At 31.7% G+C, this 27,314-nt stretch overlaps 1 protein-coding gene across 3 annotated transcripts; it reads right to left on the bottom strand.

The window, feature by feature from the left end:
* LOC143042567 (adenylate cyclase type 9-like) lies at positions 1 to 26,798 on the bottom strand. Of its 3 annotated transcripts, none has more exons than XM_076214967.1 (7): positions 26,690 to 26,798; positions 24,958 to 26,443; positions 13,022 to 13,105; positions 8,621 to 8,775; positions 5,992 to 6,042; positions 4,232 to 4,337; positions 1 to 1,995 (listed from the first exon to the last, which is right to left on the bottom strand). In XM_076214967.1, exons 2-7 carry the CDS (start codon positions 26,390 to 26,392, stop codon positions 347 to 349), a joined length of 3,480 nt encoding a protein of 1,159 aa, XP_076071082.1. In that variant the 5' UTR covers positions 26,393 to 26,443; positions 26,690 to 26,798; the 3' UTR covers positions 1 to 346. The 3 variants fall into 3 exon arrangements, with proteins under 3 accessions (XP_076071082.1, XP_076071084.1, XP_076071083.1); XM_076214969.1 differs by having other exon boundaries at positions 4,241 to 4,337; positions 26,690 to 26,796; XM_076214968.1 differs by lacking the exon at positions 26,690 to 26,798 and adding an exon at positions 26,552 to 26,652.
* Positions 26,799 to 27,314: the final 516 nt, after the last annotated feature.

The following is a 27,314-nucleotide window of genomic DNA, read 5'->3' as shown; positions in this document are numbered from 1 at the left end:
TAAAAATATTAAAAAACACAAGTTTCAGCAAAAAAAAAAATATAACCAGTTTCTGTTGATGTGGGTTAAAATTGGGTTGATAGACACTATTTGTTTTAATGCATGGTTAGTTTCACACTCAAACTCAAAAGGAAACTCTAATAAAAGCATTACATACCAAATGAAAACACTCAAGCTTTTTTTCTATTTTGCCTTAGTTAATAAAATGGTTACATCAGCATAAAATTCAAATTAAAAATCAATTATACTAAAAGATAAAAGTACTGTGTATTCAAACAATCCACTGGCTTTATATATCACTGAACTGTCAAAGATTGAAGTAGACAGTATTAACTATAACCTTCCTTCACTCCCATTGAACTCCCTCTTTCTTTTCCACAAGGAGCGCAACTTTCATTTCACCTTTGCCTTTTACCTGTATTGAACCACGTTCTTCAAATTCAAAAAAATCTCCAAGGATTTCAATAGTTTTGGATGGAACTTGGATCCTACCCATCACTCCTGTAGAGTACATCCTACTTGAAATGTTTACTGTATCCCCCCAAATATCGTACAATAGTTTAGTTGTACCGATTACGCCAGAGGTTACCTCTCCAAAATTATATCCTATATTCAGTATGAAGTCAAAATTAAATATACTATCGTTAAACCTTTGGACCACATTTTGCATTTCTATACAGAATTCCATCAGCGCCAGTAAATGGCCGAATGGATGTTTGTTTTGGGCACGACTTACATCGTTCAAGCCTGATGCTGCCATAAATGTACTGGTAATTGTCTTTATTTTCTCTACATCTTTAAAACGTTTATCATCTAAGAGATCTTCATAATCACTAACAAGTTCATTCAAGACTCTGAGATATTCACGTCCACCCTGATAAGATTCATCGTAGAATTCATTGAAGTTAACTATAGTTGCAAATATGACTCCTACATCTTTATGGTTTTTGGAGAATTTAGACGTGGTTTTGAGTTGCTCTGAGACATGCTGAGGAATAATATTGTGGAGTAACCAATCAGCTTGTTCCTTATTTTCTTTCATTTGCTGCTTAGCCTTAGCAGCGCCAGAATCCCCATGGAAACTGACACGATAACTAATCTCAAATTCTCGGTTTAGAAACCAGATAAGTAAAAACAACAGTAATATATCTAGAATTAACTCAAAAATAAGTTTATGGTGACCAGAAAAAAGATAAGTTGAATATTTGGTTGCATCTAGGTATGGTGGCATGGTAGCATTACCCGTCACATTTAGAATTACTGACATTGTGGTTGATACTGGCTGTGGTATGACACACAACTCTACACCCAGCAGAATCAGTAATGTTAACCCAGCTAATGCAGCTAACATAGACTTCATCCAGGAACTCAGCATAGTAAAGTTACAATAATGTAACATGGCCATCACTATGCAATAGCAGAAGAAACGGTCTTGAAGCATTGAACTAAGCACTAGCTCACACGACATATTAGAATAGACTGCTATTACGGGTATACTGGCTAAAACAGCTCCGACTAAGTTACGGCAATACCAGCCAGACAGAAAATGTACGCAACTTGGACAGTCAGCTACTTTCTTTTCATGGCATTTAATATCAGTGAATGTATGCACTAATGCCAACACTTCAATTAATAATGAGACAATAAAAACTGTGATCCATGCTATATTCCTGTTGAAGATAATGAAGCAACAGATTGATATCAGAGTGAATATAATGAATGATACAACTGTTTCTAACAAAGCATGGTATCGTGGAGAAGAAACAGTGTTCTGGTACTTCAAATCTTCGTCATATCGATTCCTATATGCATGTTCCAGATCATTTTTGAGAAAACTAAGAGTAAGTTGATTAATGGGAGGACGGTAAAACAATTCTTTGTTTTTGATATCCACTTGTAGACAGTTGATGATCTGCTGATCATTTATTTTGTGCATTTCAATCCGATGCTGCCAAGTATCATTCATAGGCATCATGGCTGGATCCTTTATTTCCTCTAAAAAAAAAAATAATTTGGTAAAGTTATTTAAATCTCAATTAAAAAAACTTTCATGTAAACCCAATCAGTAATATAAAGGTAAATAAACTCATCATAGATACCAGGTCTAAATTTTATATATACGCCAGATGCGCGTTTTGTCTATAAAAGACTCCTCAGTGACACTCGAATCCAAAAAAGTTAAAAAGGCCAAATAAAGTACGAAGTTGTAATGTACAGTAAATTCAGAACTTTGTGTGTGCATTTATTATTGTTATTGCTATTGTTGAACATTACATTTTCAAGAAAAGACGAAAACAAAAAAATGCTACTGATAAAAATTTAAGCATAATGAAAGTTTTCTGTGAAACCTATATATATTCTGTTTCAATTTTTCAAAATGATAAAAATCCTAACGATATTTCACAATAATGAATTTACAGTAATAGTAATCCAATCTACAGTTGATACCAATGTTAATGGATAAACTAGGAATGATCAATCTATTTGGTGGTTTGATTGGTGTCTAACACCACTTTCAGCACTACTGTGCTATTCTGTGGTATCTTATTGGGGCCTTTTATAGCTGACTATGTGGTATGGGCTTTGCTCATTGTTGAAGGCTGTACGGTGACCTATAGTTGTTAATGTCTGTGTCATTTTGGTCTTTTGTGGATAGTTGTCTCATTGGCAATCATACCACATCTTCTTTTTTATATTTAGTTTTATTAGGTGGTGGAAGCAGGAGTGCCCGGAGATTACCATAATCCTTCATTGAAAAACTGATCTTAATCAATTAAGATTGGATGGAGACACAGGCAGGATTCAAACTCGAAACCTGAAGTGTTACCAGGCTAGAGATACAGTGGTTCGACAACTAAGACCACTAGGCCAATGCAATTAAATTTGAACAATAGATCATCCTGATCACTGTAAGTTCCAATACTATGGATCAATTTATTCTCATGGGTACCAATTTTCTTGGTTAGAGGAAAATGTACATTTGTGGATATTTATGTGGTTTTATCATAGTCTGCAAAAAAAAACTATACTATAGAAAGACGTGTTTTTTTTTTTTAAATTTAAATTTTGTGTTTCACCTATATTGGGTACATGAAATTCACCAAAATAAGTATCCCACAAATAATAATGAATCCACAGTATACATTTAAATCATGCATACTAAAAAAGTTGCAACTGCTTTTTATAGGCCTCAGAGAACTAGATGTGTCAAAGCCACACAAATGGCCCGTCCCAAACAGTTTAAAAATCTGCAATTTCAATAACACATGTGGACACAATCAATGATCTCACATATCAAAAATCAGCTCAAAATCTGGAGGTGTATAGAAAAAAAATCTGTAAAACTGATTTTCAATAATTTATCAAAGTCCAAAGCCCGTAATTTCATCAAAAATTACCAAAGCGGAACGAAACTTAAAGATGATCTGTAACTCATCATGGTTAACTCACATACCAAAAATCAGCCCAATATCTGAAGGCATTTAGAAAAAAAGTCTGTATAACTATGATTTTCAACAATGTCTCAAAGTCCAAAGCCTGTAATTTCGGCAAAAAATTAGTGGAGCGGAACAAAACTTAAACTTGATCTGTAACTCATCATGGTTAACTCACATATCAAAAATCAGCCCATTATCTGAAGGCATTTAGAAAAAATAATCTGTATAATGGTTTGTTGTGGTTCGTTGCGGGGCCATAAAAAAAGGCCTTGTCCACTTTTTAGTCATTCTGTTTAGGCTTTTGAGGTTTGAATGCTCTTTTGTAGATATGACTATGTCAGTTTTGATGGGAGAATCTAAAAATCTCATTTGGATAAAATATAGACAGGATGTGCAAAATACACAACATGTTCCATAAAATGTAATTAGATACTTAAAATTCTCAGGAAACTTCCATTTATAACAGCATCCAGGAACTTATTTACGAAGAATTGTAGATCTACACAAAAAAGGATTGCATAAACACAACGCTCAGTACTTTAGTTAGTGGGGATATAATAAAAACAATAATTAGGTAGGAATTTGTATAGACCAAAATTCAAGTCAAGCTTTCTTTAACTAAGGACCATCAGTATTATCAAATCATGCAAGTTAAAGGTCTATTCTGTTATTGTTCTTCAGTTAAATATCCTTTATAAATTGGACTGATTAAAATGAAAATTCAAGGCATTAGTCTTGTGAAAGGAGAATTTCTAATTCTTTGGATACACATCTATGATACCAGATTTACTAACCACCCCTACCAATTTTATCTAAGGACTGTTCACTAGCATCATAATATCCACTGCTGTGTCTACGATGGAGAAGTTCTGTAGGAGATACACCATTCACGTCAGCACCCTGCAAATATAACAAGCAACATGTATAAAAAATAGAATGTCTACGATAGAGAAGTTCTGTGGGAGATACACCATTCTGGTCAGCACCCTGCAAATATAACATACCACATGTATAATAGTTAGTATACATCTTTACAAATAAAATGAATCCTGTGGATTGACCTATTTAGACCATTTGTTGATTTATACCAAATGTTTTGATCTTTTACACTATAAAATTGAGAATGGAAATGGGGAATGTGCCAAAGAGACAACAACCCGACCATTGAAAAAAACAACAGCAGAAGGTCACCAACAGGTCTTCAATGTAGCGAGAAATTCCCGCACCCAGAGGCGTCCTTCAGCTGGCCCCTAAACAAATATATACTTGTTCAGTGATAATGAACGCCATACTAATTTCCAAATTGTACACAAGAAACTAAAATTAAGATAATACAAGACTAACAAAGGCCAGAGGCTCCTGACTTGGGACAGGCGCAAAAATGCGGCGGGGTTAAACATGTTTGTGAGATCTCAACACTACTATGTATTAAACCTCTAAATCACCAGAGATGACCCTTTGATCTTTTACACTATGTATTAAACCTCTAAATCACCAGAGACGACCCTTTGATCTTTTACACTATGTATTAAACCTCTAAATCACCAGAGACGACCCTCGGTTTCTGGTAGAGGTTCTTGATGCTCTATCTCCAGTTTTGTGTAATATGTTTTATATACTGCTGTTTGTCTTTATTGTTTTTTTTTTGTTTTTTTTTGTTTTTTTTGTCATGGCACTGTCAGTTTGTTTTAGACTTATGAATTTGAATGTCTCTTCTGTACCTTCTGCCTCTCTTTAACCATGGAATCTCACAAGGTAATTATAAATTGAAAACCTTTTAAGGTTTTTCATTTTAATGAAGTTAATCTTCAAATTATTTTTTTTGTGAAAACTTTCCTTACAGGTATGCAGATTTTTTACGATTAAAAAACTTTTAAGGTATTCTTTTATAACTTAAATAAGTTTTTTTTACAAAAAATAATTCTTCTTGTCAAGTAAATGTAGCTAAAAAATAAGTTCTGTGAACACAAATTTGCATCTATATATTTACTCTAGTCCCATCACAGTACTTTTCTTTATATAATCCTAACAGGGTTTGAAATTTTTTAACCTGCAGCTTAAAACAAAAAGGTGATGTACTTATAGATTATCGTTGATCATCTCAACGAGATTGATTTTCTCACTTGAGCCAGAACGGCGAAAGCGAGAAAAGCAATTGAGTTGAGATGACCAATGATAATCTGTTTATCGCTATTTACCTATGACGACAATGTCAATTTCATGTCAATTTCATTAGCAACGCCACGTGTCTCCTTAGTCTCTGAGGGATGATTTTCCATCTCAAGCGAGTAGCATGATATGAAAACTTATCACAAAAAAGATCAAAGGAAAAATGCACAAAATAGCGATAAACCTATTTATTGTATTTGTTAAAATTAGCCTGTAGGTAATAAAGTATATTTGTGTGTTGTAATACTCCCATACTTCCTAAAACCTAATACCCATCTGATTTGAACAAAATCTTCAATCTTAAAGGTTTAACAGTTTAAAAATGCACAAATTTTGCAGGTGAAACTGAAGTCGGTTAATATCTTATTAGGCAATCTCAGCTAACCTTAGAATCAAAATGATTTGATAGTCTGGATCCTAGTTTCTCTTTGGCCTCCTGTAAAATAAGATTTTGTACAATATTAATACACGTACACTCGTTGTAAGATAAGATTTTTAATTTCTTACTTTACAGATTTTAATGAGAAAAGTTTGGTCAGTCAAAAAAGAAATTAATATTAAATGTTTACTGTGTACTTCAACTTTGTTAGAAAAAGTTTGTTATGATATTTTTTCAATATATTATATAAAATTCTAGATCAAAACATTTTGGATTGGCTGTCTCAAACATGCAGTGTATGTCATCACAACAGAAAAATGGAAAAGGCATCATATGATGTTTACAAAAATTGATATAGCCTTTTATAGGCTTTATTATTTTTACCCAAATCTGAGACTACTTTAACACAAGGTTAAGAAATACCTTTATAAACATGATTTCATGAAAAAAAAATTAAAAGGTTTTAAATGAAATATCGTCAGAACTACGTTGTACAAACTAGAACACAGGTGTGAAATTTAATTCTGCATCCTACATTTCTTAAAAAACGCTAAAATTATCATTGACACCTGTCAATCAAACGTTCGTTTTAAGTATATTGTTGAAGAAATAATGTGAAAAGAGTTTCTTCACTCAGTCTTGCTTTGAAAACGTACACGGATTTTACGTATCCGTTTCTGTTCTGATCCATGTTTTACCATTGTCAAGTCAACATCTGGTTTAAGGAAATGTGATTTAAAAACGAAAGTAAAAGTTGTTTACAATGTCATTTTGCACAAATAAAGAGTCTTCGACAGACATGACATGACAGACATGTGCTGCCAATTTAACAGTTTACACCAGAACATCAAATTAATATCAAAGTAAAGTTTAATATCGTTTTTTTTTTAAATCTAATGTCAATCATTGGGATGGCTGGTCCGATGGCCAATTGTACATGATTTCCACGATTCCCTTTTGTGACTTAGTCTTTTAAAGGGATTAAAATCGGGATCAGATATAAAATGTCCCGCTGGCTCAAATATTTTCTGGAAGCCCTGGTACAACCTAATTTTTGCAACCTATGATACAGGAAATCTTCAGTTGTTTGGTCATCGTCTGTATCTTTACATTTCTGTTTTCTATGACAATGACATTTGTTGGAATTTTTTAATAGGTTTTATTCCATAATTTATTTGGGTGAACAAAATTTCCAGACCAGCTGCTATTGGTATTTTTCAAAACAGAATCCAAACACAGTTCTTGCTGTGTAATCATTTCCATTGATGTTGACAAGCACATAATTTGAAGGTAAACACCTACGCAAATTTGTTTAATCTATATTTCAGGAATAATGAATTTTATAGGATCAGGTGGTATAAAAATGCATGATAATTATGAAAATTATGAAAATTAGGTCAAGATATGTAACCCACAAATAAAAAATCCTAGCCTTAAATTGAAAGTCGGAGGATGTTATTGTAAAATAATCACAATTTGTTTTTTATTCAAGGAACATATATATTTTATAGAATAGAAACAAGTGATATAACAGAACTTTTTTTAATATTAAAAAGATATATATCTGAAAATCATGTCAGATGTTATCAAACATTTTGAAGATAAGAGTTGTCTACCTTCTGCCAGAAAAAAATAACAAATAGGAGATGTTATATTGTGAGAAAAATTTAAATTGATGATAAACTTTTCCATGGATTCATTTGCAATTTCATACAATCATTGGATTTCATGTATCTAGGTCTATTAAGATATTTTATGGTTGAATACATAATAGTTGTGTGAAGGATTTGATAAATGGGCTTAGTCATAGATATTAGTTAAATTTAGGAGATAACTGTATTGTATTTTAAGCTCTGACGGCATCAATTAGGGATTTGATGGTCGCAAATTAAGTTTACTGGCGACTCGTTAGCGGAGACAGTAAACAGGTATTTGCAACCATCAAATCCCCAATTTATGCCGTTGGAGCTTAAAATACAGTAGTATTATCTCCATTCTAATGAAACTAACTGAAAACAACGTTAAAACGTGTATTTAATATTTGTCATATCCCATCTGCGCTTGCGGGTACGTCCGATAGCATCAATTGTCAATTGATGCCATGTAAATAAATGGCTTAATCCAATTAAAATGAACGTTACAAAATTGTTGCATTTGAATTTGCAATTACATTTTGGCTTGTTGAACTTTTAACTTTTTTTTATTTTATTTTCTAAAATACTTCTGGTTGAATTCTTTTAAAATAGTTGAACATTTGTATCTATAGAGAACGCAACAAATCTGAGAAAAAATTTCTTTAATGAGTAAGGCACTTATCTGTACTAATAAAAATACTATAAACTGAAAATATATACATAAATTTGTTGTAACTAGACTGAAACACAAGTTTTTCAGAAAATAAAAACAAATTTCACATTTCAAATTTAAATATTTTGTAAAATATCGTGATTTTCATTGTTTTTCATCAATTTTAAATTTTAATATTTTAGATTGGCAAAGCATGTGCACACCCAACAAATAACACAAGCTACAACATTCACCCTCCTTTCCCTTAAAACACTCTTGAGTTAGATAAATATATCTGCCACTGGATATTAAGCAGAATATAATAAACCATTATACACTGGTTACTTACCCCTCCTTCCCCTGATGCACCAGAGATACCAATCTGTTCAATCTCAACAGTAACATTTTCTGTCTCTCCTTCCTTCTCCAAATCTCCACTAGAAGCTTTAGGACTGATGGCTTTCAATCTTTTCTTTGGTTTACTTATAAAATAAGTCTTTATAACTGAAATCAAGAATGTCTTGTTAGTATAAGAAAAGAAATAAAACTTTACTGTCAATCTTTTTTTTTGAACTTTGCCGACCAAAACTTCTAAAAAATTAATAAGAAAGACTTCAATTGCTTCAGAACAAGAATATATATTTTTTTTATAATTTCAAGTTTGCAAGTCTAGGCAAATCTGAAATGTTAAATCTACTATATTTGCCACCCCCCCCCCCCCCCCACCCCAACCCTATAGAGAAAACTTATTACATCATGGACAGTACAAGAATGAAGAAGTTGATTTTCTGGTTTTCTCATCATGCTCATTATAAAGAGGAATTTGTCTGTGGTGTAAGCATGTAGTATGTTACTGTCAGGCAGAATTAAGTAACAAAGACGGTAATATCATGAATATATACATTCCACGTAGTTGTTCTAGTTACAGACAAAACTAAGAAACAAAGACAATTATATCTTACATGTATATATACATACTATTCAGTTGTTCTAGTTCCATACAGAATTAACCAAAAAAGACATTTATATACAAGATGAAAATACCCCACAGTTGTTATAAGTTACACTAGGTATTTATTGTTACTTAAAATCGATGGAAATGTTTATTTATAAAAAAAATTTGTAAGGGTTCCGCGGAACCCAGTGTCTCGCCTATTTTTGCTGTAAATTGCAGACTCAACAACAATGAGGGAAAAAATCAATAAAAATATTCCTCTTGTTACATGTACTGTTTTATGATTGCAAGAAAATCTAAGTCCATTTAAAAGTAAATTACAGAAAAAACTGAGTAATCTTTTTACAAACTTTACTTCTGGATACAATATTATGATCATAAATAAGCTTCTGTCCAAGTTTGGTACAAACCCAGGATAGTTTAAGAAAGTTATTAAAATTTTTAAAACTTTAACCACAGAGTGAATGTAATGGTTCCCTGGAGAAAAACTAAGTCCATTTAAAAGTAAAATATGGAAAAAATGGATTTATTTATTTACAAAATTTACTTCTGGATACTATCTTATGATCATAAACAAGCTTCTGTCCAAATTTGGTACAAACCCAGGATAGTTTAAGAAAGTTCTAAAAACTTTAACCACAGAGTGAATGTAATGTTTCTCCGCAGAAAAAACTAAGTCCATTTATAAGTAAAATATGGAAAAAATGGAATTTTATTTTTTCAAAATTTACTTCTGGATATTATCTTATGATCATAAACAAGCTTCTGTGCAAGTTTAGTACAAACCCAGGATAATTTGAGAAAGTTATTAAAATTCTAAAAACTTTAACTACAGAGTGAATGTTTTGTTTCCTCGCAGAAAAAACTAAGTCCATTTATAGTAAAATACGGAAAAAATGGAATTTTATTTTTACAAAATTTACTTTTGGATACTACCTTATGATCATAAACAAGCTTCTGTGCAAGTTTAGTACAAACCCAGGATAATTTGAGAAAGTTATTAAAATTCTAAAAACTTTAACTACAGAGTGAATGTTTTGTTTCCTCGCAGAAAAAACTAAGTCCATTTATAGTAAAATACGGAAAAAATGGAATTTTATTTTTACAAAATTTACTTTTGGATACTACCTTATGATCATAAACAAGCTTCTGTCAAAGTTTGGTAGAAATCCAGTATAGTTTAAGAAAGTTATTAAAATTTCAAAAACTTTAACCACAGAGTGAATATTTGTTGACGCCGCCGACGACGCCGACGACGACGGAATGTAGGATCGCTTAGTCTCGCTTTTTCGACTAAAGTCGAAGGATCGACAATAAATCACAGGGTATGTTGTCTGTTTGAAAACTGTTTAATTTGACAAACTCCTACACTATGTTAGTAGAATATCCTGTCCTTCTTTAATTTTATATTAACCTGACTTAAATAGAAAGGTCTATATTTAGACATAGAGTTTACACTATGATAAGTCCTAGCATAATAACAGACTGGCACTGACTTTTTTTTTCTAAAAGCTATACCTCACAGCCATCACAGGAAAAGTTTATAAAAGCAGATGCAGATTCAGGAGAGGGTCAGGGGCCCAGTCTTCCCCATTCAGAGCTTCAAATATGATAAATGCATACACATTTTACAAATATCACTCCATTTTAAGTTAATAAGGTTGGCTTGCAGGGATCCCCCTTTTTCAAAATCCTGCATCTCCTAACAAGTTATGATAAGTTGTATTTATACTCTGTCAAAGGACTACAAGCTATTAAAAGAATACAACATGCATCCCTGATATTACCATAGGTTTTAATTTAAATGAACTGACATCAAAGTTACATGTCAAACCATATTGGGAAATCTAGCAGATCTAAAGATAGTAGTATGAAAGTATGGATTGACTGACTAAGTTTGATGTTTTAAACCCTTTTCAGCACTATTGACTATTTTAGACGGTCAGTGACTATATATATAGTGTATAGAGAAAATCACTGACCATTACTAGGAAAATTTACAACCCTATAGTTAATTGAAATTAAACACACGTGTTGACAGGGGCGGATCCAGCAATTTTAAAAGGGGGGGGGGGGTCTCCCAACCCAGGATAAAAGGGGGGGGGGGGGGGGGGTCCAACTATATGTCCCCATTCAAATGCATTGATCAGCCAAAAGAAAGGGGGTTCCCACCCCCAGAACCCCCCCCCCCCCTTTCTGGATCTGCCACTGGTTGACAGTATAAAGTATTGACAGGCAATGGTTAATCTTTATGCATAAATTGGAAGCAGACTATTATCTTTTATGTTGAGCTCAAAGGAGACATATTAACCAGATTTATAATAAATCTATAGCCATTGATTATACAGGGTAACTTAATAACTATTCACAACTTATCCAATTTGAATAATATATACTAACAACTATCTTCCTATCACCGATTAATGACTTTTAAATGGTACAGAGATCCTAAACTATAATGGAATGACAACAATTACAGGAATCATATTGATTTGCATTACTAATCATCACAGTAGAAACCATTCATGCATTTATCAATTTTCTTGTAAATGGTCAGTTCAGGACAAATATTTAAGTAAATGGCTAAAGGGATATTTATTTCAGAAGACATTTAATTAGACATGTTAGATGCAAATAAAATGGCTCTGTAGAATAACAAGCAGAGTGGGTTGAGTGTAAAAAGAGTTGTAAGAAAGTGAATGAATGTATCAAAATGCCGAGAGGGCCTTTTAAAAGGAAAATAAGGAATTTTAATTTTAATTTAAAGATATAAATGTTGAGGATACCCTTCACAATGCCTTAGATGTATAAGTATTGCGTCAAATACAACTTCAAAAGTCCCATAACCTAGAAATATTTTGAAATCAAAAGCAAATCTGCAATCACCAATCCAAACAACAGTGTTGAGTTTGTAAAAATTTTATCCCTGCATTCTTGATGCATTACAATTGCCTTTTTGTGCTGCTAGAACACCAATTGTTAATTAGACAATTGTTTAAAAAATATCAATTCTTAAGGGTTTTTATTTATATAAAATAAACTTAAATTTAATTCACACAGAGTAGGTAACCATAAGTTTATGATAAGCATCAACCAAAAATATGATTTGAAAGGTCTCACATTTTTACCAGACAAAAATGCATTCAACCTTTTCTTAAAAATTATGAATGTCTTAGTCTTTTCAACACTAATTTGGACTTGTAAAGAGTCAAGTGCTCATTGTTTTGACCAAAAAACTAATTAAGGATGTCTGCTTGTCATGTTTTTGAATTTTTGTCAGATTTTCGGAATCCTCTGGTTTTATCCATTTGAATGCCTTAAAAAATGTTCCCCCTGAGCCCCCATTTTTCTTTTTATAAATCTTTTACATGTATAATTATAAGTCATTTGTAAAAATCTTATAAAATTTTAGTTATTTTTTAATAGTATTTGAGAACTTTAACTGGTCAATGATGAAGCTATGAAAAATCAAGAGAGAACATTTTCCCGCCAAAATTCCAATGGTTAATATCTCGAAAACAAGCACATTGACCCCTATATTTTTTTGTTTTTTTGATTCCTCAATTTATTCCCTATCAATACATACTAGTTTTATGAAAAGTTATTTATTTTGAAACTGAGCAGCAAACATCCTTAACTTGACTATCTTATGTCACCACAGTCAAATGAAATTGACCTTTCAGAATGACTGCAAATTGCATGCTATAATAATTCACGATACTGATTTTGTACTGATTATTTATATAAGTTGCCTTCCGTGATTAAATATACTTTCCTATTACAGATGCAAATTACCTTTTTGATTCTCTGTATGTCTCACAGAAAATTGAGAGGTTTCTTTATTATAATCTTCAATCAATACTTTGTATGTCCTGTTATCTGAAATCAAAAATAACTCATAATGAATGACAATATCTATAAGGATGAAATTTGATTACTTTAGCTTAATAATACATTCAACATTACCCTAAGATTGATAGAATAATGGTATCTTTTCTTATTGACTTTGTCAGCAAAGATATCTTGCCAGAACACTAGGGCAAGCTGATATTCAAGTTGATGGAGCTTGTTGTATAAAAACTTATAATACCATTATTCTTTTTAAATGTTTTATTGGTGAATTTTCATTCTAAAATGTTTTTTAGTTAGAATATGAACTCTTTTTACATGTAGAAAATGTTGCTGTATGAATGACCTTGCATGCATATCATAAATAAATTGACACAGATAGACATGAAAATGTTAAATTGCAGCATTGTAACATGAAGTCATTGCCTATTTTTTTTTTCAAATACCATGTCTTGATACCAAGTTTCATCTTTTGAAATTAGCAGTACATTTTTGTACACTAAAAGGGAGAATGTACAAATAATCAATAACATTCATTGTTCATCATATTATTAAGAAAAAATCTCTTGTTTCAACATCAAGTCAAATAGTATAGATACTAATTGTTGGATGCAGTCTCTGTGTAATGTTGGGTTGATGTCAAATGTATTACCATACTGCTAAGGCATACAAATGAATATTGCTACATATACAATGTGTATCAGTAATTGTGATGTCAGAGAGACAGCAGTTTAGAAGATAAATCATCTCAACGTGTCTTATTCAATTTCTGTCTCAACAGTTATCAAAACATCTGTTATACAGAGTGCCAATCCAAACTCAACACATACAGAAATTTATATTCTACATTTTTTCTTTTATATAAAATGTTTTTTGAATTTTTGTATATCTCTGGCAATTTTTTAGCTTTAAGATTCCACATTCCCGATTTATTAACATTTACAAAATGAAACATTTTAACCAAAACACAAAATTAAGCATGGAAAATTTCAACCATAAATGAAACTTAGCTAGGTAGAAATTACATATACGTATTACATATACATGTACATGTATTCAATAATAATTGAAGTTGCAGAATATTAAATAAATTATAACAAATTCTGACTGACATTGGGATGTATGGCCTTGTCAAAGATAAATGTCATGGAATCTTTACTTTCTCTCCAAGCCAATATGCCCACAAAAAATTAATCTATGTTTAACTAAATTTTAACTTGATATTTGGAACTGGCTTACTTATGATTATTATGACATAAATAGTTTGAAAAATATTCAGATTTTACTGTTTACAACCTATGACCAAAAAAAACCAAAAGAGGCACATATATATAGTATTCAACTAAATGTTCACGCAAGGTTCAAAATCACATGTCACAGTGGCAGATCCAAAGGGGGTTCTGAGGGTTGGAATCCCCCTAAAATGATTTTGGACAATCAATGCATTTGAACGGGGATATATGTTCAGACCCCCCCCCCTTTTTTTTTATAAATGACTGGATACCCCCTGTACGACAAGCTTGAAATTGCACCAAATCTTAATGAACGAATTCAATAGAGAATACCAAAAAATCATGCAAACATAAACAGACTTAAAATGAAATAGACAAGCACCGTAATCAAGATAATTAACAAACAGCAACATTAGTATTAAACACTTATTTTGGCCGATGCTCTCTTCAAATTCTGGTCAATGAAACAGACCTTCAAATTCTGGTCAATGAAACAGACTTTCGCAACATTGTTGTATGGGACTGTGTTCTCTCCAGTAAAAAAAAAACCATGAGATTTTAATAGCAGTTATCCCAAAACTACATTAATATCACATTAATATGCATTCTTTTATAAATCTGATCAATTAATAAGCACCATGGTAAAATCATAAGTCTTCATGGTAATCATGGTGCTAAACAAGACCCAACAGAGAACACTGAGGAAATAGAATATAACAGACAAACAGGCTATTATTTCAACTTGGAATTATTTTCAATTTAATATGGAATTCGCATAATTTCTTGTGCTTGAAATTTTCAATGAATTCCATGTTTATACTGCATTATAATTTTCAAAGCATAATGTGTAACACTTTCCATACAATGTATTTTGTATAGATAGTGTTGTGCGCTGCACAGTACATTCTATTGAAAATATGCATTCTTATTTGTAATAGAGAGTGTTGAACATGTGCAAAATACAGAATAAACATGGAATTTTGCAAAATACAGAATAAACATGGAATTTTATAAAAAGAATAATCAAGCACAAAAATTTATGCAAATTCCATAATTGATCATAATTTAAAATAATTCCAAGTTGAAATAAACCAGATGCTCCGCAGGGCGCAGCTTTATACGACCGCAGAGGTTGAACCCTGAAAGGTTGTGGCAAGTATGGACACAACATTCAAGCTGGATACAGCTCTAAATTTGGATTGTGATTAAATAGTTGACACAGCATAGGTTTCTGACACAGAATGAATGTGGTCTACTGAACTTAAAATATTTTTTTTGCCTTTGAGCAATTCACTTTGCTGTTGAATATTAATCCTCTCAAAAAAATGTTTGAAGAAATTTTCTTTTTATTTATGAAATCTGAAATGAGAAAAATTTAACCCCCCCCCCCCCCTTTTTTTTCACATCCCCCTTTCCCTTTTTCCAAAACTGATCTCAATTCAAATTTCTAATGGAGTTTGCAACAATAACAACTCATTTAAATACATCATAAAATATTAAAATGTAACAAAAGGTGCTTGTTATCACTGAATGATAAAGATTGTTTAAATTTATCAGTTGGTAGTAAAAGTGAATATACATTGTATATTGTATAAAACAATGATTTAAGTTGACTCAACTACTATTCTGGACAAAGAAAGATAACTCCAATCAATTGAAAATTTCTGGCTATTGCACAATACTGTGCAATTGAAAATATTTGCTATTGCACAATACTGTGCAATTGAAGATTTCTTGCTATTGCACAATACTGAGCAATTGAAAATTTCTTGCTATTGCACAATACTGTGCAATTGAAGATTTCTTGCTATTGCTGAATACTGTGCAATTGAAAATTTCTTGCTATTGCACAATACTTAATATAATAATTTTGGATCCTGATTTGAACCAACTTGAAAACTGGGCCCATAAACAAAAATCTAAGTACATGTTTAGATTCAGCATATCAAAAAAGCCCAAGAATTCACTTTTTGTTAAAATCAAATTTAGTTTAATTTTGGACCCTTTGGACTTTAATGTAGACCAATTTGAAAACGGGACCAAAAATTAAGAATCTACATACACAGTTAGATTTGGCATATCAAAGAACCCCAATTATTCAATTTTTGATGAAATCAAACAAAGTTTAATTTTGGACCCCGATTTGGACCAACTTGAAAACTGGGCCAATAATAAAAAATCTAAGCACATTTTTAGATTCAACATATTAAAGAACCCCAAGGATTCAATTTTTGTTAAAATCAAACTAAGTTTAATTTTGGACCCTTTGGATCTTAAGGTAGACCAATTTGAAAACGGGACCAAAAATTAAGAATCTACATACACAGTTAGATTTAGCATATCAAAGAACCCCAATTATTCAATTTTTGATGAAATCAAACAAAGTTCAATTTTGGACCCTTTTGGGCCCCTTATTCCTAAACTGTTGGGACCAAAACTCCCAAAATCAAACCCAACCTTCCTTTTATGGTCATAAACCTTACAAGTGTTTAAATTTCATAGATTTCTATTTACTTATACTTAAGTTATGGTGCGAAAACCAAGAATAATGCTTATTTGGGCCCCTTTTTGGCCCCTAATTCCTAAACTGTTGGGACCTCAACTCCCAAAATCAATCCCAACCTTCCTTTTGTGGTCATAAACCTTGTGTTTAAATTTCACTGATTTCTATTTACTTATACTAAAATTATTGTGCGAAAACCAAGAATAATGCTTATTTGGGCCCTTTTTTGGCCCCTAATTCCTAAAATGTTGGGACCAAAACTCCCAAAATCAATCCCAACCTTCCTTTTGTGGTCATAAACCTTGTGTCAAAATTTCATAGATTTCTATTCACTTAAACTAAAGTTATAGTGCGAAAACCAAGAAAATGCTTATTTGGGCCCTTTTTGGCCCCTAATTCCTAAAATGTTCGGACCAAAACTCCCAAAATCAATCCCAACCTTCCTTTTGTGGTCATAAACCTTGTGTCAAAATTTCATCGATTTCTATTCACTTTTACTAAAGTTAGAGTGCGAAAACTAAAAGTATTCGGATGACGACGACGACGCAAGACGACGCAGGACAACGACGCCAACGTGATAGCAATATACGATGAAAAATTAAAATGTTTGCGGTCGTATAATAATAGCCTCTTCTTTGCCAAAAGAAACCAAAATCATAAGCCCTATATAATAGTATCTCAGGTCAAATCTATAACTTCTTGATCAGGGGCAAGTGTTCTCCATTCAAGTACATGATTATTTGAATACATTCACAATTATCTAGATTTACTAAACAAAAGTCAATATTTATCAATTCAATAATAAATTGCTTCTATAAATAGACTTGGATATGTCAATAGTAGAGAAAACATTTGTACTGGTATAACTATTGATTAGCTATATCATTCTGACTAGCTTTTTACCCTCTGCTTCTTGATTAGGCCAAACAAATAGTATGTAAGGATAAGATTTCAATTTCAATGTTTGAAAATAACATACACATATATATGTTTTTAATTTCCTTTGCTGTAATACTGTGTGAAAGGGCTAAAAAAAAACACTTCAAAAGACTCAAAAATCTTTTAATGGATTGCTCTGAAGATATTTTGATTTTCATTTAAAACAAGACTTACAATTTTTTCCTCAATATTTTTTGCATTCCTGTCAGCAAAATTGACTGCAGTTTATAATTACATGAGTTTAGCATAGTTTGAGGAAACACTCAACTTTGAAGATTTCTGCAATATCAATTTTCAAGCTAGGTAAAACTAAATAGCCATATGTTTAAAGAATCATTCCGATGTAGTACATTCTACTATCACATTTTGTTACTTTTGTTAAACAGTAAACATTAACCTTTCCAGTGAGTGAAATGGTTTCCAACACATATACTGCATATAACTTTTTCCACCCACTTCCCAAACTTTGTCTCTTAAAATTGAGCATTGTGGAAAAGCTAAAAGTTTTGCATAGAATGTGCCCACTCCCAATGTGCATATTTAGATATCTAGGCCCCCCTTGTATGGTTACCTGTACGTAAAATTACAGCCAACTTTTTGGTCAAACTGAGTTTTCTAACTCTAAATTCTAAAGGGACCCCCATCCCAACAGCACTACATAAAGCTGGCTGTTGTCTATCATACATGCCTTCTTGAATTAATCTGAGCACAATAAACTCTTGGTGAACTGTTTGTTGTAAACTTATAATGTTGTACAAATGTACAATACATATTTATGTTTTATGAAATTAAAATTTCGTTTGTCATAGGCTCTTTTCTTACTTTTATGACAGTACAGATAACTGTTATTTTAACTAGAACCTATAACGTCACTACTACTGGTATGTAGAAAACCTGTTACCATTTTGAAACACGTGCTACTATTGATACATACAACTGCAAACAATAGTTAGTTCTGTCTAAATTACAATTCTCATTTGTAAATCAATAACTTTGACCTCAACTTTAAAATCATTTAATTTAGATGTAAATGATTTATTTTTATATGCAAAATACTGAATGCATTTTTAATTATTATTGAATGCTGCAAGTTCATCATGTTCATGTATTGTTAACGTCTAACATTTCTCAATGTTGATGGCAGTATCAGGTGACCAAAAGTTGTTAATTTCTGCGTCAGTTGCTCTCTAATGTATTTAAGTTGTCTCATTGCATTGGCAATCCTTGCACATCTTTTTATCATGTACAGTACCTAGGAAAATTGAGTTTCAAGTCTTTATTTAATATTTATACAAATTCTTAGGTTAAATTTTAGAGGACTCAATGTTGGAAAAAGTATTACAGCATCTAACATTTTGACACATACTTCAAATATATATCAAGAACAAGGACTTTTGAGTTGGTCATTGTCCAAACTTAAGATAACTTTTCAATATAACATTAGTAAATTAGCTATAGACAAACAACGCCTACCACTTGATGGCAATTGTTCATGTACAATAACCTTTTAGGCCTGGTTGGTCTGGAGCTATATAAATATTACTTTTAGCAATCAAACTGTCTGCAAACAGACAAAATAATTACATTTATAAGATTTACAATATTACTTCCTTATTTGACATTTATATAAATGTAAATATAGAAATATAAAACAAAAGCTTTTTCTTTAATGAGACTTAATGTATACTTCTATCATCTGCCTAATGATACAGGAATATACAGATTCATTTACTGACTTGTCTAATGCCATTATACCAGGACAATTTGGATCTTTTTTATTGCAGTGGGTGTGCTTAGTTTTGTGATGGAATTATTTAAAGCTTCATTTTCCTATTTAACATATATATATAAAATATATATATATACATGTATACAACTCGTCTAAACATCAACATGATCAACCCAACAATGTTAGATCTGTAAATTTGCTTTTGCAAATGTTTGGTTCTTCCCTTGCCGGTATTCGAACCCATGCTACTGAGATATCGTGACACCAAATTGCCTGCACTGTAACCGGTGCGATAGACCACACGACCACCTTGGCTTCATAAAAATGAACATATCTTTATATATATCTTCAAAAAGGCCATTAGTCTTCTTGTTTGAATTGTTTTACATTGTCATGTAGGGCCTTTTATAGCTGACTATGCAGTATGGGCTTTACTCATTGTTGAAGGCTGTACAGTGACCTATAGTTGTTAATTTCTGTGTCATTTGGTTTCTTGTTGAGAGTTGTCTCATTGGCACATCTTCTTTTTTTATAATTTATATTCTTTTTTATAATTTATATAAAGCAAAATATATATTAATTTGGAAATATTTAAGATTTTGATCAAAATGTGCTATATAATATACCCAATTATATAAAAGATTTGGTGTGATTATAAATGAGGCAAGTTTCTGTACAAGAGAACAAATGATGTTGAAGTGAGCAAATATATGTCAACTTATAGCCTTCAACAATGAGCAAAACATATATGTACAATATAACAAGCTATAATAGGACCAAAATGACAAATTCAAAACAATTCTAACAAGAAAAACTAACAGCCTAATTTATCTATAGTATTAAAATACATTTAGAAATTAGAACTACATATATACATGATATAGTTGAACTGCATCTGAATATAGAATAAATGATAATTGTAACATTTCTATTTCCATATACATACATGTAGATGTTACATTTGATAATGGCATTATGCTGCATATATCATGTATATCATTGTATATATATATATATATATATATATATATAGAATGTTTAATGGCAGAAATGTAAAAAATTTAAAATCAGGACAAATGCTGGTTAGAGCAGTTAGAGCAGAAAGTATAAGTTTCATTCTTAGAACCATTTGAATACTTTCAAGTTTAAATCTAATGAAAAGTCTACATAATATTCGAGTTATAATGTCACACATGTAAAATGTATTCATATAGTCAGAAATATCTAAGGGATTAAAAAAATTACATGATTGACTTAACAATCTGAAAACAAGGCAATACAATTTATTTACATAAAACCAAAACCAAACATACTTCAAGTGTGAAAATCAAACCAAATATTTATACAGCGATCAGCAATTTATTATAAGAAATTAATGGATTTGAGAGACATTACTGTTAGAACTTGATTGGTCTTGTTCAAGCTAATTGCAACAAAATGTTTTAAATCAATCACATGTTACATGTCAATTTATCAGCTAAAAAAAATAATTCAGAAAATATTGAGATTTTTTTCAATCTGAAAGTGCATAGTGTGGATTTGTTTTTATTCATTAGGTACCAAATTTTGTGGATTACATTGGTAGAGGTAGACCACCAAATTATATGTTCAACAAATGATACATTTCCTATAGGCTTGTATGCAGACTTCCACAAAGCCACGAAATCAAATATCCACGAACAAGTAAATTGTCCTTAATCCACAAAAAATTGGTACCCTTGAAAATAAATTAATTAAAGAACCTTAGTGAGCACGCTCACATACCCCACGTCCCCACATTGTCATTGGAGAAATTAAATAAGTATAAGAAAAAAAAATTGTATAAGAAAAAATATTGAATAATAATTTCCTGTCAATATACATAGTATGTCCTTATTATCTACAAAATTTCATGAAATTCTGTTGTGTGTTTTCAGAGGAGTTGAGATGACAAACTGTTGCAGAAGTACTTTGAAGCAAATAAGTTCAAAGGGGCATAACTCCTAGAAAAAAAATTGAACCGTAATTTTCTGTTGATATGCACATCTACATAGTATGTCCTTATTATCTACAAAGTTTCATGAAATTCTGTTGTGTGGTTTGAGAGGAGTTGCGATGACAAACTGTTGCAGTAGTACATTAAAGTAAATAAGTTCAAAGGGGCGTAACTCCTAGAAAAAAATTGAATCGCAATTTCCCGTCGATATGCACAACTACATGTATAGTATGTCCTTATTATCTGAAAAGGTTTCGTGAAATTCTGTTGTGTGGTTTGAGAGGAGTTGCGATGACAAAAAACAGGACTGACGGACGGACGGACGGGTCACAAACATTATACCCTCCGCAACTTCGTTGCGTGGGGTATAATTAACAGTACATGTACAGGGAGTCATTTATTTCCATGTGTACCAAATATTTTTTGAGAAAAACTTGTACTTTGTTGGATATGATAAAGTTATGGATTTGCCAAAGTACATAGAACATTTAGAAATTGAAATTAGTTGAAACATTTTAGTTTAATATCTTTACCAAAAACATCCATGAAAATTGGTATCCTACAATTATAATGATTTCATAGTATGTAGTGCAAACCCTCAATCAAATCTGACAGCAATCTCCCAAGAAATGAAGTGCTATCAAAACAACAATAACATGTTGACAACTAGATGGACAGGTCTAAAACATTATTGTGCCTCTACTTAACTTGGTTGCCTGGGACCTAATAAAGACCGACTTTTTAAAGAGATTTTGAGAATGTTAAAACCCCTGTCAATTACAGCTTCACTTAATCTTATTTTTTACTAGCCTTTCAGACAGAAAATCAATGTAAAAGCATCTGTATAAAACCTATATATAATTGGTCTGCTACATTGATCTCATCAATAACTTGTCCTTGGTTCAAAATAAGTTTCTTATGGGTTTTGTCAACACTTCAATTCCTTAACAAAAGCAACAGTCTTTTCATCACTTTACCGTGAACAAAAATATCCCACCAAGTCCGTTCAGTCAAGTAGGTCAGTGACTTTCCCACATATGTCCAATCATGGTGAACCATAGAATCTTATTAAGATATTGAATATAATTTGTAATAAGAACTATTCATGACTTGATTATAGAAATTCTTTAATTTGGATGTGATACATTGTAGAAGTAATGAAGCTTCCGCAATGTCTTACTTTTGACCAAGATGGTGAAAACCTCTTGACAGGCCATGGTCAGTTCAATAATGCATACAAATCTATACTAATCAACAGTAGGAGGAATTATGATACAACATAACTTTAATAGGTGGAGCATGGTTAGCATGGTTAGGACAAGAAGATAAATGTTTCATACAATACAATTCACATCCAGGCCACATACAATGAATTGTTAGCTTTGTTTCTTTCTTTATACACAGGAAAAAAATTACTAATTATAATTTACAGAAGGAATTATTTAATTCTGACATTTGTACAATTAAGTTATGATGTACAAATTGAAATGACATGTACATGTACTTGAATAAGAAAATATTTTAAACATGATTCCCCGTGTTTATCATTATACTACATGTACTATGAAATTCCTAAAACTGAACACCTACAATACATAATGTATTTTAAAACCAGACCTTGCAGTTATTTATGTTTGCAAAACATTTTGTAAATGACATGGACAATGGATCTTAAATTTCTTTAATCTGAGTATGAATTAATACAACAATACCAACAAAACAAATACATGTAGTAAAATTATGTTCATACTTGTAATTCTTAGTGATCTAATACATGTAATATATGCAATTGTAAAATGTACATATACATATTTAATATACAATGTACAAGTACTACAATTAAAATCAATTACATGTAGGAAAAATAAATTTTCTAATATAATAATGGACACTTATAACATGTATGTAATAATGGTTATGTACACTATAGTTCTCAATTTTTTTTTGAGAATATTCAATACATGTACCAAATTAAAAAAAAAATGTTTTCAATATTCTCTAATTAAAATTAAAATTAAACAATGATGAATTAAAACTGAGTTATTCGAAAGGTTTTATAACCTTAATTGAAGCTGTACTGTTTCAATTTGACCAAAACAAATTTTGACCCTGATCATACCAAACCTGTTATAGTTGTACATGTATTGAAAAAATGTGACTTTTTCAACAAAAAAAGCAATACTAAAAGTGAGAATGAAAATAGGGAATGTGCGTGTGAAAGAGACAACAACCTGACCATCATGACCATAGAGCAGATAACAGCAACAGGTCTGAAACATATTTCTGTTTAAGTGCCCACTTTACATGACTTAAGCACTCCTCTGGGTGCAGGATTTTCTTGATGAATGGAAGACCCATTGGTGGCCTCTGGCAGTTTTCTGCTTTTTGGTCGGGTTGTTGTCTCTTTGACACATTCCCCATTTCTCAAATAATCCAGTGAGTGATCAATGACAGTATTAGACTTTGATTATAATGTCATCATGAATTTCAATGTTGATTTCATTTCATTATAATATATTATTTGCATTGCAATTGCCTAGTATGTATACTTCATCAATGTTCATTGTCATCATTGAAGACCTGTTGATGACCTTCTGCTGTTGTCTGTTCTATGGTCAGGTTGTTGTCTCTTTGACACATTCCCCATTTCCATTCTCAATTTTATTCATTAATTATACATGTATATTTTGTAACTTTTAATCTAAACATAAAGACGTCTGAAGGATACATGTACCTGTATACATGTAGTTAATATTCTTATCACATATTGGTTAATTCAGGCCTCCAATAAAGAGATCTTTAAATTTAAGTTAAAAACACTAAAACGCTATTATACCAAAACGATGAGGTGATGAGTGAGAGTGTTGTTTACCGTTTCATATGGGATATGCTTTTCTTTATACAAAAAAATGTACATGTTATCATGTACATGTATTAAATATTACAGTCATCAAATTGATATATAAATGTACATGTGCACAAAAATAAGGCATTAGGGAAAGTACCTTCCTCAAGGCATTGCTAAACATATACTTGCTTAAAGATACATTGTACTTCAGTCTTCATGTTTTCATTGTCTTAGAATGTAAAAATTAAATTTCATGCGTTCAAAAGAGATTCCTTATAATTCAATCTTCCAAATTGTGTGTTCTAACTTGCAATTGCTCATTTACATATATTACCTGATTACCCACTTTTTACTCTGGGTTCTATAATTTTTTGACAGGTAAAATGTAGGAAATCCTGGTACTCGCTCAATTATGAGCAACCAAAAGAAGCAAAACTAAATATACATGTATACAATTTGCATGATTTTGGGGGAAAGTTGATTGTTTTCCGATAATTTAGTATGGATAGAAAGCATTAAACAGTTTACTTCCCAAACTTGTACAAATTCAATTATTGAATTTACTTATTTACTTTAAATTTGCTCTCGCTTGACCGAATACCAAAGAGAAGGTAAACTGTCAAACAAATTTAAATTTTTGTGTGTTGATTCATTACCTTGAACATCAGGTCCATCTTCAACTTCATATTCATCTTTCAAAAAATCGTATGATGCATCAGAAATGTGAATTTTGCCAGGAACTCCTGAAGATTCCATGGTATTAGCAAGAGTGACATCATTAGACCAAACGTCAAACTTAAACCTCCTTGTGCCAACTATACCACAGAGAACGGTACCAGTATGAACACCAACTCTCATGTCGACTGATTCATTATTATCCTTATCAAATTGCTTTATAGCTTTGATCATGCCAAGCCCCATCTCTACACAGCACTGAGCATGATCTGCTTTTGGTTCTGGACAGCCAGACACACAATAGTAACAATCACCTAATGTACTAATTTTTTCACAGCCACACGCAGTGCACAAGGCATCAAATCTTCCAAAGAGATCGTTCAGGAGACCTACCAAATGTTCAGCTGTTTTATTTGAACTCATTTTTGTAAAACCAACAATATCAGCAAACAAAATGCTAACATTTTCCATCGAACTCATATTAAATGGTCTGAAAATGATCTCTCCCTTCTCATGATGCTTATGTTTTGTCTCTCTCCCATCATCAACTTCTTCATCAGGGTTACTACGCTGTGAATCCATCACTTCCAATGCCACTTTCGGAGGCATGAGAGAGTGGATCATTTTTTCTTTGATCTGTTTTTCAATTTGTAAATCTCGTTTCGCCATTACAGACTGACCTATTTTCCAAAAAGTACTACGACGTGTAACTTGAGACATGACAAATATGTGAATGCCCATGATATGAATACAAAAATGTAGCAAAACTTTGCCAATAATAAATGTTACAGACTGCATGTCTTTATTCTGAAGCACCACGAGAACTTCATATAATATTGAATGTGTAACACCTATTCCAATGGCAACAAATAGTGGCATGGGCAATACTGCATACATTATTAATAACACTTCTATCGATGCAGTAAAACTACCCATTGTTGACAAGTCTGATTGTGCATATATAAACTGCACAAGTATTGCTGCACACAACACAACAGTTAGGATTATTGAAGTATATAAACAAAATCTTTCATAGAAGGTTGTGTACGAAAACCAAAGGATGAGTGCTACAAATCCCAACAGAGCTAAAGTTCCGCCTAAAAAATATGTCCACTTATCACTTCTTGTAGTTCCAAAGAATACGCACCAAGCGATACACGCTATGATAATATAGAAGAGCGCATACTGAAATCGTTTCCGTGTCTGTGGAAGGTAACTTTTCCACTGTTCTATTTCTAAATCATTAGAATCAAATTTAGGATTCCACCAACTTCCAGATGCACGTTCAAAGAGAATTGGCCAAGAACCCCTTTTAACTGGAAGGGAAGTCCCCGTGATTCTATTTTTAGCTTGGTATTCGATGTCCAGTTCAACTGCATCCTTGTCCTGCTCATAGTGTGCAGAGTTTTGGGCCATTTTTGTTTTACTAGAATTGAAACGAATGCTATCCCATTATGTTGTCACAACCTACAAAATACACACATGTATGTTATGCACCAGTAAAATTATTTTAAAAAATCTAAATAGTGTAAATTATATTTTTTTGACAGTTTGGAAAACATGACTTGACCTTACCATGTACCGGCCATTTCCTTTAAAATACACAACACTTTGAAAATTAAATCGGAAATCTATGAGATTAAAGGTCCTTTAATTCTTCACGCATGATTTAACTTTTTGTGATGTGTGTGTGTGTACGAGTATTGACATTACCTTGCAACAAGAAGATTTTGTAAATCCATCGTGTCGGTCTCAAGCGGCTGAGTGATTGAGATCATCCAGTGGGAGGCTGCATTAAAAATAGAACAGCCGAATACACATAATCAATGATCAATGCAATGTTAATCAGGTTGACCTGTATTTAACTGTTTAATACGGTGTGTACCACTGAATTTTAACACAGAGAAAATAAAAAAAAAGAAATAATTAAAAACGCTGAACTTATCATATTCCTCATCCTCAAACATGTAAAAAAAGATATACAATTTTTTGAAAGTATGTGAGTCGTCCATTTTCAAAGACAGACAGACATCTTTCAATTTTATAATATTTTTTCCATAACAATAGATAATACACAAGTGAGATAATAATGCATTGCTCAAACCTCGAATGGCTGGGAGAAAATAAACTATTGATTTGGTATCAATATCTTAGGTAACACATCCCAAGGAGGAGTCTTAATTTATACTTGTTTTGTTTAGATGAAGATTTGGATTCTAATTTGTAATTTTGTTCTTGTAAATGTTTACATGTCATAGCATATATATATACCTAATCGAGTTAACGATATCATTATCTCTAGGTTTTTAATGCAAATTTGTTCCTTGAGCTTATCATA

This window comes from Mytilus galloprovincialis, chromosome 8 (genome assembly GCF_965363235.1).
Source record: "Mytilus galloprovincialis chromosome 8, xbMytGall1.hap1.1, whole genome shotgun sequence".
Classification (NCBI taxonomy): Eukaryota; Metazoa; Mollusca; class Bivalvia; order Mytilida; family Mytilidae; genus Mytilus; species Mytilus galloprovincialis.
This window is presented reverse-complemented; position numbering and strand designations above follow the sequence as displayed.